General features: G+C 42.8%; 1 protein-coding gene across 1 annotated transcript; it reads left to right on the plus strand.

The window, feature by feature from the left end:
- The first annotated feature begins 1,217 nt into the window (after positions 1-1,217).
- Positions 1,218-5,596, plus strand: LOC106581474 (extracellular calcium-sensing receptor). Its single transcript, XM_045703421.1, has 8 exons — positions 1,218-1,488; positions 1,592-1,916; positions 2,732-3,019; positions 3,097-3,645; positions 3,801-3,980; positions 4,236-4,359; positions 4,463-4,935; positions 5,171-5,596. Exons 1-8 carry the CDS (start codon positions 1,265-1,267, stop codon positions 5,594-5,596), a joined length of 2,589 nt encoding a protein of 862 aa, XP_045559377.1. The 5' UTR covers positions 1,218-1,264.
- The last annotated feature ends 6,172 nt before the right edge of the window (positions 5,597-11,768 follow it).

Consider the following 11,768-nt stretch of genomic DNA (forward strand, 5'->3'; position numbering starts at 1 on the left):
ACCTGTTGTCTATTCCATTTGCACAACAGCATGTGACATTTATTGTCAATCAGTGTTGCTTCCTAAGTGGACAGTTTGATTTCACAGAAGTGTGATTGACTTGGAGTTACATTGTGTTGTTTAAGTGTTCCCTTTATTTTTTGGAGCAGTATATTTTATTAAGAGGCCTATACAAAGGTATTGCACTTTCCTGCAGTCAAATGACCAAATCTCCCTCTTGTGGCCTCATGGGTGGAATGTTACTAATATTTCTCATAATTTCATAATTAATCAACATTATACATTTTGAATTAATAATGTGGTGTTTTTTCTATGTCAATTGATTTTGCTATACTTCAGTCTTCTGTGATGTATATAAATAAAGTGTAATATTGGGATGAAAACTCAAAGTGTAATACATTTCAACTCTATATCTGACATGGTACAGGAGTCTTATTTTCTTTAGCCCATAATCATGTGTGTGTGGTGTATACATTTGTTTCAAAGTAGATTTGTTTAAGACTACCAATAAACATCTGTGACCCTGATTTAGCCCACTGCACTAAAAGATCAACATATTACTACCCTCCCCTGGTATAAATTGTGGTGACATCACACACAGACAATACGACACAGCTTTGTTCCAATGCAATGCAGACACTGCCACCTACTGTTGAGCGAGAAATCTGGTACGAAAATGTCTGACATCCACTTTGATTATGGGGGTGAATGATCCCTTTAAAGCTAGACTCATGTGTTGCTACATCCATTATTTGGACTTAAATGAATTATATATACCCATTGATTCGATAAGAATATAACTTATACAAGCTTATTTTAACTGTCATACCACATCAGAACCCAAAATGTAAACTCATTCTACTCCAATGTTTGTAAACAATGTAAATGTAAACAAACACTGTATAGCCTCACAACATGGTTAAAACTATCATTTCAATATCATGGATGGTCAGTCCTTGCATTCATTTCTCTGTCTATTAATCTGAGAGTGGTTACATTTTTCCAGACACATCCTTTTTTTTGTTTACCAAAATAGAGGCGGGGTAAGGGCTTTGCTATTGTTCCAACTATGATCTACTCATTAGAGAATGCACTGCAATAAAAAAATGGAAAAGTAGGACCTTGTCTGCAGTGATGTCATGACAACCTGGGCCTATATAGGGACCAAACCTCGTACCCACAGCCACACAAGTGAGAATTGGGGGTTAGACGAGGACTGGAAGCCCTAACTGATCTCACATCATACATCCACTCTCTGCCTGCCATGGCGCACCTCTCTGCCAGACTCCTGCTGCTGGGGCTTCTCCTGTGGGCCAGCCGGGTTTGCTCTGCCACTGCCCAGGACGGGTGCACTTTCCTGGGGGAAGAAGAGACGAGCAGCTTCTATCAGGAGGGAGACGTGGTTCTTGGGGGCTTGTTCCCGCTCCACTATAGTCCTGTGTCCTCTGTGACATCATTTCAATGGGAACCGCAACAAACTACATATGAGTAGTAAGTGATGGGAAATGAAGAATGTTTTCTGTCTGTCTGTTTGTCTCTTTCTCTCTCACGTGCATTGCTTCTAAGCCACTTACTATCCTCTTTCCTGTAGTTTCAGTGCCAGGGCCCTGCGTTGGATGGAGACCATGATGTTCGCAGTGAGAGAGATCAACCAACGAAGTGACCTGCTCCCACACCTGACACTGGGGTTCCATATCCGGGACAGCTGTGACCATGTCCCTGTGTCCCTGAGAGGCTCCCTGCTGCTGGTCAACGGGCAGCCAGAATGGGGGGCAGACTCCAGGGGAGCAGGTCAGGGTCCAGGTTCGGACTGTGCCGCTGTACGCAGGGCTGTGTCCCCTGTTATCATAGGAGATGCCGCCTCTGGAGTGTCTATGGCTGTGCTCAGAACTCTGGGCTCCTTTCAAATACCCCTGGTGAGACTAGGGTTACGTATATTGCACTTTTATCATTGTGTAATCGTCTTCTTATAGTTGATAAATGGCTTTTGATGGAGGTAGATCCTTGGTAAAAGTATGGCTCATAACAATAGCCGAAATGGAAATACCCCAAAATACAGATGTCTTGAAGCTTTTACAGTTACATGTCTGATTGTTATGTACGTACTGTTACTTTGACAGGAGCCATACTATTTCATGACTTAAAAGCTACTTTCAAGATTCTATACATTTTATTATGGAATTGCTTTCCTTGACTGCTACATGAAAATGAAGGGCTATATGCAATGCTTGAGTAGAACTTACAGAGTGAACATTTAACCTGCTGTTCTCTCTGCTCTGGACTGGCTTGTAGATCATAATATACAGGTAAGGGATCTTAATTTGATCACTCTTTTGTTGCTGAGAATTTTTCTGCACCGCAAGAAATGCAGATGAGTTTGGTGATTTACATAAATTCATTGGAAAACCACACTAACGTACGTTATATTAACAGTGTTGGCTAATTTGGGCCATCTAATAGCCTGACCACCAATCAAGCTACACAATGGACTAAATGTTCATATTCTGTTGCTGCAGGATTATTTTGCTGTGACAATACTGGACAAATGAAGATCCCACATCTGTAATGTATTTTTACTTTGTCAGGAAACATGTTAATTCATATCTTCAAATGTTATTAAAAAAATTCATGAAATTGAGTTCATATATATTGTAAATATTAAAAGCTATATGTAATGCTTGAGTACATCTTACAGAGTGGACTTTTAACCTGCTGTTCCCTCTTCTTTCAGGTGAGCTACTTTGCCTCCTGCAGCTGCCTGAGTGACCAGAAGCAGTTCCCTACGTTCATGCGCACCATGCCCAGTGATGCCTTTCAGATAAGAGCCCTGGCTCGCCTGGTACGCTACTTCCACTGGACGTGGGTGGGCGTCATCGGGGTGGAGTCTGACTATGCCCGTTTTGCCATCCAGTTGTTTCTTCAGGAGTCCGTTCACTTTGGGATGTGTGCTGCCTACGTCCACTTCTACCCAGTGGTCCTTACCCAGCATGCTGTGGGACAGCTAGTGGACACTATCCAGGTTAGCAAAGAAATAAACGTATGATGTCTTCAAAGCACAAGATTATACATTTTGTTATTCTTGTAATTGTTACCCAGGGGTCGTCCTCCCGAGTCCTCCTGAATTTCTCCGGTGAGTCGGAGCTTCGGAGTATCCTCAGGGAGTGTCTCCATCGGAATATCACAGGGCTGCAACTGATCGCCAGCGAGGCCTGGGCCACCTCCAAGTCCCTGTGGGGAGAGTTTGGAGATCTCCTGACAGGAACGCTGGGATTTGGAATACGGAAGGCTGATGTTATTCCCGGGCTCAAAGACTTCCTGACCAGACTAGGACCATCCGACAGAAGTCAGTCGGCTTTCCTGGCAGAGTTCTGGGAAGAGACATTCAACTGTAGAGTGAACGATTCCTTAAACACACACACTCACTCCATCAGTTACCTGGACAGAGAGCCCTGTAGTGGAAGAGAGGTTCTGGGGGATGTGTACACACCCTATGCTGATGTGAGCCAGCTCAGAGTGTCCTATAACGTGTATAAGGCTGTGTATCTCATCGCCCATGCCCTGCAGGATATGACCAACTGTGTGGATGGGCAGGGGCCTTTTATCAATGGCACCTGTGGGGACCCAAAGCATGTTAAACCATGGCAGGTGAGTCTATAGCTGAAGATACTCTGCTCGTTATTGCTGAATAGATATCAATGCCTGTTTCTCATTCGCACGCATGCAGACACACACACACACACCAGTAGGTGGAGTAGAGTGCATATTTTCTCATCTCACCCTCTCCACTCCTCTTTCCCCAGCTATTACATTACATGAAGCAGGTGAAGTTTTCCACACTCGGGGAGGAGGTCAGCTTTGACCACAACGGTGACCCCATCGCTTCCTATGACCTCATGAACTGGCAGAGGGGGCAGGATGGCTCCCTGCGATTAGTTAAAGTGGGGTTCTATGACGCCTCATTGGCCGATGGCCGAGACCTGGTCATAAATGACTCAGTGATTCAGTGGCCTGTGGGAAAGCAGGTGCGCCCTATATCACAGTCTAGGTGCTTGGTTCTACGTTTTCTTCTCAGTCTGTTCTTTGTTGTCTTCTTAACGCCATTGAAGAATATCAAGTTGGCATTTTATAAACTACATTTGGCTAGTTTGAAAAGCATTCTGAAACACTTTCCCTGCACACCTCTTATTACACGTGAGATGTATCAGTATATCTGAGTGGTGCCCCTCTGCCCCCAGGCAGCTCGATCAGTGTGCAGTGAGAGCTGTCCCCCAGGCACCCGTGTAGCCAGGAAGAAGGGGGAGCCTGTCTGCTGCTTCGACTGCATCCCCTGTGCTGAGGGGGAGGTCAGCAATCAAACTGGTGTGTTTTCCCTTACTTCTAAGCCTTTCTCACCAGTCATTGGTCAGAACTAAAAAAACAGTGTTGCTGTTGCAATCCCTGTTTTCTCTTTCCTCTCTGTCAGATTCTTTAAACTGCATACGCTGCTCTGACGTCACGTGGCCAAACGAGGCCAGAGACCACTGTGTTCCAAAGACCATAGAGTTCCTGTCCTATCAGGAGTCCATGGGTGTCGTCCTGTGTGTGGTATCCATTCTTGGGGCCTGTGCCTCACTCTCTGTCTTGGCGGTGTTTGTTGCCAACCGACACACTCCCATCGTCCGTGGCAACAACATGGAGCTGAGCTTCCTTCTCCTCTTCTTCCTTTCCGTCTGCTTCCTGATTGGCCTGTTGTTCATCGGGGAGCCCTCTGATTGGCTGTGCCGGATCCGGTACCCAGCGTTCGGGGTGAGCTTTGCCCTCTGCATCTCCTGCCTCCTTGCCAAGACCATGGTGGTCCTCATGGCCTTCAGGGCCACCCTGCCAGGAAGTGATGTCATGAAGTGGTTCGGCCCTGCCCAGCAGAGAGCCAGTGTTGTGTTGTGCACTGCCGTCCAGGTACTATTCTGATCTTGTTGCTTTTCTTTTCATTGACTTCTACCTTCTAAGGCTGCGTTAACACAGTCAGCCAGCCTTGTGACCAATCAGATCTGATCTTTTGCCATTAACTGGGCTAAAGCCTAGATTTGGGCTGCCTGACTAAATGCAGCCTAAGTGAAAGACATTAAAATGAATCAGACTATTGAATAACTTGATCAATATTAAATCCGATATGGTTCCCTCTGGCCGATAGGGATTGATCTGTCTCATCTGGCTGCTGACCAGACCTCCCTACACCAACCTCAACACCGGCCACATCAGCTCTGTCATCATCATCGACTGTGCCATGGGGTCAGAAGTCGCCTTCTGGTGCGTTCTGGGATACATCGGCCTCTTGGCCTGCATGTGCTTCATCCTGGCCTTTCTGGCCCGGAAACTGCCGGACAACTTCAACGAGGCCAAGTTCATCACCTTCAGCATGCTGATCTTCTTTGCTGTATGGATAACATTTATCCCTGTGTATGTGAGCACAGCAGGAAAGTACACAGTGGCCGTCCATGTCTTTGCCATTCTAGCCTCGGCCTTTGGCCTCCTGGTCTGTATATTTGCCCCTAAGTGCTACATTGTAATGCTCAGACCAGAGAAAAACAGCAGGAAACACATGATGCTCAAAGGATAATAGATTTCCATGTCATGATTCCTGATCAGTATGTTGAATCAATATATTTTATTAATAAAAAGTCGTACTAGTTTATATTACATTCACCACTGAGTTACGTGCAATATTGACCATGTTAATATGTTAAATATTTTTCATAGGTTAGGAAGAATTTGCATAACAATATATTAAATTGAATAAAATGTACAAATGTGGTCTTTATTCTGAAATAAAACCAGACACTCCAATGATATTGTATGATGCATTATTAATTAGCGTTTGACTTATCTGCACACATCTTGGTAAAACAAATATAAATTGGTATAAAACAAGTAGTACATAAAAGGCTGATTATTAGTCATTAATGGTCATGTGATAAAACACCTTCCATAGAAATATGACCAAACACCTTCCATAGATTTGTGGTCAAACACCTTCCATAGATTTGTGATAAAACACCTTCCATAGTTTTGTGATAAAACACCTTCCATAGATTTGTGATAAAACATCTTCCATAGATTTGTGGTAAAACACCTTCCATAGATTTGTGATAATTCACCTTCCATAGATTTGTGATAAATCACCTTCCATAGATTTGTGGTAAAACACCTTCCATAGATTTGTGATAAATCAACTTCCATAGATTTGTGATAAACTACCTTCCATAGATTTGTGATAAAACATCTTCCATAGATTTGTGGTAAAACACCTTCCATAGATTTGCTTAGCAGCAGCAGGAGGAAGTAGTACAGTACGAAAATGTGATTATTTAGCACTCAGCGATCTGAGAAGACATTTCTTTACACTGCTAGCTACATAAAAGCAAAGCTAATAATAAAAAAAACAAAGATAATCAAGGCTTACTTACTTGGTATTTTAATCACCATAGCTGAGTGCATCACTGTCGTTTATATTTTACATTTACGTCAGACGCTCTTATCCAGAGCGACTTACAGTAGTGAATGCATACATTTCATACAATTTCATACATTTTTTTGCTGGCCCCCCGTGGGAATCGAACCCACAACCCTGGCGTTGCAAACACCATGCACTACCAACTGAGCTACAGGGAACGTTTCCGTACGACATTTATTTTTATATATTTTTTTATATTAGGCTTAATAGGCTTTTTGGGGGAAAGAAGCAGGCTTCCTCTTGATAATTGCTGAATGTTAAACAGGCCTAAAGTAGCGTAGAGAATGCATGTCGGGGAATGTTGAGGAGAGAAAGTGCATTGGTGTGATCACTTTTGGCAGGTTATGACATTGTTGCGCTGATTCATTGCAAATAGTTGCACAGGACATACAGAGAGAGCACAGTGAAAAAGAAGACCGAAAGGAATTGACAACCATTAGAAAAATGGAAATCACTTGCAAATCACTTGAGCAACGAGGCAGTGACATACTTGCTGTAAAATATATGCAGGCTAAATGGCGTTTGTTGTTCGATTGCTGCATTTAAATACGATTCACTATAATATTTTTCATTAGGCCACATGTACATTGAAGTATCATTTGCAGTTGTCACTATTACAATGAGCACACCCTGAAAGCAATGAATGGTCACATGGAAGCAGTGCATTAGAGACCTCACGAAAGGCTGGTCTTGTGTTGGCACCTTATTAAATAGGCAGGGTTCAGTAGGATGCGTTGATCAGTTGCTTGACATGTGTAGGACTGTAGAACGATACATTTTTCTCTAGTGTGGATGCTCACCAATGTTTTATAGTTCCAGTGCATCCTATAGTTCATCATTATAGTTATCGTTATAGTTATTGGCTTGGTGGATGGCCACGCCGTAATGTAGTCTACCACAACACATCTAACGTTATTATCACAACAGAACGAGCCTGCTAGTAGGTCTAGCTAACGTTAGCGACCTTGAATTAAATAAATATAAAATTACACGTATACACTTATATTGTTAACCTGACTGTTATATATTCTATAAATAGACTCTTTGAAATAATTTACTATAGCAAGTTTACCACCAGCAAGCTAGGGTAGGGAAGTAAAGCAGAAGTCGAACCCATCACTTCCGTTGTTTGGCTGTGCCCATAGCAACGTTCGAAAAGCAGCTGGATACCTACAGTATCACGTGGTCTACCATGGCATTGTTGAATACTCTTTTCTGATTGTCTTGAAGGGCATTCTAGAGCATGCATTATTTACCTTTAGAAACTGTGTGGTTAGAGCCCTGAATGCTGATTGGCTGACAGCCGTGGTATACCAAATCAAATCAAATTGTGTTTGTCACATGTGCCGAATACAACAGGTATTCACCTTACAGTGAAGTGCTTACTTAAAAACCCTTAAAACTTCTTCAGGATTGGTGGGTCCCCTGCGGGACGGTTGAGCTAACGTAGGCTAATGCGATTAGCATGAGGTTGTAAGTAAGAAGAACATTTCCCAGGACATAGACATAGCTGATATTAGCAGAAAGCTTAAATGCTTGTTAATCTAACTGCACTGTCCAATTTACTGTAGCTATTACAGTGAAAGAATACCATGCTATTATTTGAGGAGAGTGCACAGTTTTGAACATGAAAAGTTATTAATAAACAAATTAGGCACATTTGGGCATTCTTGAATCAAAATTTTGAACAGAAATGCAATGGTTCATTGGATCATTCTAAAACGTTGCACATACACTGCTGCCATCTAGTGGCCAATATCTAAACTTCATCTGGGCTGGAATAATACATGTTGGCCTTTCTCTTGCATTTCAAAGATCATGGTACAAAAAAACGGTTGGTTTTCTCTTTGTATTTTCTTTTACCAGATCTAATGTGTTATATTCTCCTACATTCCTTTCACATTTCCACAAACATCAAAGTGTTTCCTTTCAAATGGTACCAAGAAAATGCATATCCTTGCTTTAGGTCCTGAGCTACAGTCAGCTAGATTTGAGTACGTCACTTTAGGCGAAAAATGAAACAAAAGGGTCCGATCCTTATTAAGAAGATTTTAACCAATAATGCAGTTAAGAAAAATACCTTAAATAACAAATCAAATTAAAAGGTTATTAAAGAGCAGCAATAAAATAACAATAGCAAGGCTAAATACAGGGGGTACCAGTACAGTGTCAATGTGCGGGGGCACCAGTTAGTCGAGGTAATTGAGGTAATATGTACATGTAGGTAGAGTTATTAAAGTGACTATGCATAGATAATAACAAAGAGTAGCAGCAGCGTAGAAGAGAGGGCAATGCAAATAGTCAGGGTAGCCATTTGATTAGATGTTCAGGAGTCTTGCGGTTGGAGACCGAGCAGTTGCCATGCCAGGCAGTGATGCAAACGGTCAGGATGCTCTCGCTGGTGCAGCAGTAGAACTTTTTGAGGATCTGAGGACCCATGCCAAATCTTTTCAGTCTCCTGAGGTGGAATAGGTTTTGTCGTGCCCTCTTCACGACTGTCTTGGTGTGCTTGGACCATGTTAGTTTGTTGGTGAAGTGGACACCAAGGAACTTGAAGCTCTCAACCTGCTCCACTACAGCCCCATCAATGAGAATGGGGGCATGCTCGATCCTCCTTTTCCTGTAGTCCACAATCTCCTCCTTTGTCTTGATCACATTGAGGGAGAGATTGTTGTCCTGGCACCACGTGGCCAGGACTCTGACCTCCTCCCTATAGGCTGTCTCATCGTTGTCAGTGATCAGGCCTACCACTGTTGTGTCATCTGCGGAGGGAGCAACTGGATCATTTTGTCCAGGTGTGAAGGCGCAGTGTGGAGTGCAGATCCATTGATCTGTTGGGGCAGAATGCAAATTTTAGTGGGTCTAGGGTTTCTGGGATAATGGTGACAATGTGAGCCATGACCAGCCTTTCAAAGCACTTCATGGCTACAGACGTGAGTGCTATGGGTCGGTAGTCATTTAGGAAAACTATGGTGATGGCCTGCTTGAAACATGTTGGTATTACAGACTCAGACAGGGAGAGGTTGAAAATGTCAGTGAAGACACTTGCCAGTTGATCAGCGCATGCTCAGAGTACACGTCCTGGTAATCCATCTGGCCCTGCGGCCTTGTGAATGTTGACCTGTTTAAAGGTCTTACTCACATCGTCCGGAACAGCTGATGCTCTCATGAATGTTTCAGTGTTACTTGCCTCAAAGTAATTTAGCTCGTTTGGTAGGCTCGTGTCACTGGGCAGCTCTCGGCTGTGCTTCCCTTTGTAGTCTGTAATAGTTTGCAAGCCCTGCCACATCCGACAAGCGTCGGAGCCGGTGTAGTACAATTCGTTCTTAGTCCTGTATTGAAGCTTTGCCTGTTTGATGTGTCGTCGGAGGGCATAGCAGGATTTCTTATAAGCTTCGGGGTTAGAGTCCCATTCCTTGAAAGTGGCAGCTCTGCCCTTTAGCTCAGTGCAGATGTTGCCTGTGATCCATAGCTTCTGGTTGGGGTATGTATGTACAGTCACTGTGGGGACGATGTCATCGATGCACTTATTGATGAAGCCAGTGACTGATGTGGTGTACTCCTCAATGCCATCGGAGGAATCCCGGAACATGTTCCAGTCGGTGCTAGCAAAACAGTCCTGTAGTTTAGAATCTGCTTCATCTGACCACTTTTTTATAGACCGAGTCACTGGTGCTTCCTGCTTTAATTTTTGCTTGTAAGCAGGAATGAAGAGGATATAATTATGGTCAGATTTGCCAAATGTAGGGTGAGGGAGATCTTTGTACATGTCTCTGTGTGTGGAGTAAAGGTGGTCTAGAGTTTTTTTCCCTCTGGTTGCACATTTAACTTGCTGGTAGAAATTAGGTAAAATGGATTTAAGTTTCCTTACATTAAAGCCCCTGGCCACTAGGAGTGCCACCTCTGGATGAGCGTTTTCCTGTTCGCTTATGGCCGTATACAGCTCATTGAGTGCGGTCTTAGTGCCAGCATTGGTTTGTGGTGGTAAATAGACAGCTACAAAGAATATAGATGAAAACTCTCTCGGTAGATAGTGTGGTCTACAGCTTATCATGAGATACTCTACCTCAGGCGAGGAAAACCTTGAGACTTCCTTAGATATCGTGCATCAGCTGTTGTTTACAAATATACATAGACCACCACCCCTTGTCTTACCAGACCAGAGGCTGATGTTCTATCCTGCCGATACAGCTGTATGTTATTCATGTCGTATGTTATTCATGTGTCAGACCGTATACCACAGGTAAGACAAAACATTTACTTTTACTGCTCTAATTATGTTGATAACCAGTTTATAATAGCAATAAGGCACCTCAGGGGTTTGTGGTATATGGCAATATACCATGGCTAAGGCCTGTGTCCAGGCACTCTGCGATGCGTCGTGCGTAAGAACAGCCCTTGGCCGTGGTATATTGGCCATATACTACAAACCCCTGAGGTGCCTTATAATGCCCGGTATATCAGCAAGGTAGTATTCAATGTCTATAGTTAATTCTTAAATGTGCTATGTTTGAGCTGCTTTAGAATACAAAAGCCTAATGGAAATCATCATTGGCATTGTTGAATTCAATTTTCATAATAGCAAGTTAGGCTGATGGTTTGGTTAGTTAGCAAGTCTCTTTGTTTGGTTTGTAAGGTAACTGCTGTAGCTATCTTGTAAACTTGCTAGCTACTTCAGTGAATGTTAAACACATTCCTAGCGTCAAATGTGCTCAATTATAGCCATGGCATAAAAGGGATAATCAATGAGGTGTTCTGCATTCTCTGGAAAATAATCCAACTTCATTGAAGGTTAGTTCCACTCCGATAGGACATTGTGGAACACACCTTCCACATTGTTCATTATTTTCCATAGAACGCACAGCCCCTCGTTGATATTCCAGCGTGTTGACTGTAAGCCTACCTGTTGATATTCCAGTGTATATACTGTAAACCTACCTGTTGATATTCCAGTGTATATACTATAAACTTACTTGTTGATATTCCAGTGTATATACTATAAACTTACTTGTTGATATTCCAGTGTATATACTGCAAACCTACCTGTTGATATTCCAGTGTATATACGTAAACCTACCTGTTGATATTCTAGTGTATATACGTAAACCTACCTGTTGATATTCTAGTGTATATACTGTAAACCTACCTGTTGATATTCCAGTGTATATACTGCAAACCTACCTGTTGATATTCCAGTGTATATACGTAAACCTACCTGTTGATATTCTAGTGTATATACTGTAAACCTACCTGTTGATATTCCAGTGTATATACTGCA

This window comes from Salmo salar, chromosome 20 (genome assembly GCF_965601325.2).
Source record: "Salmo salar chromosome 20, fSalSal1, whole genome shotgun sequence".
Classification (NCBI taxonomy): domain Eukaryota; kingdom Metazoa; phylum Chordata; class Actinopteri; order Salmoniformes; family Salmonidae; genus Salmo; species Salmo salar.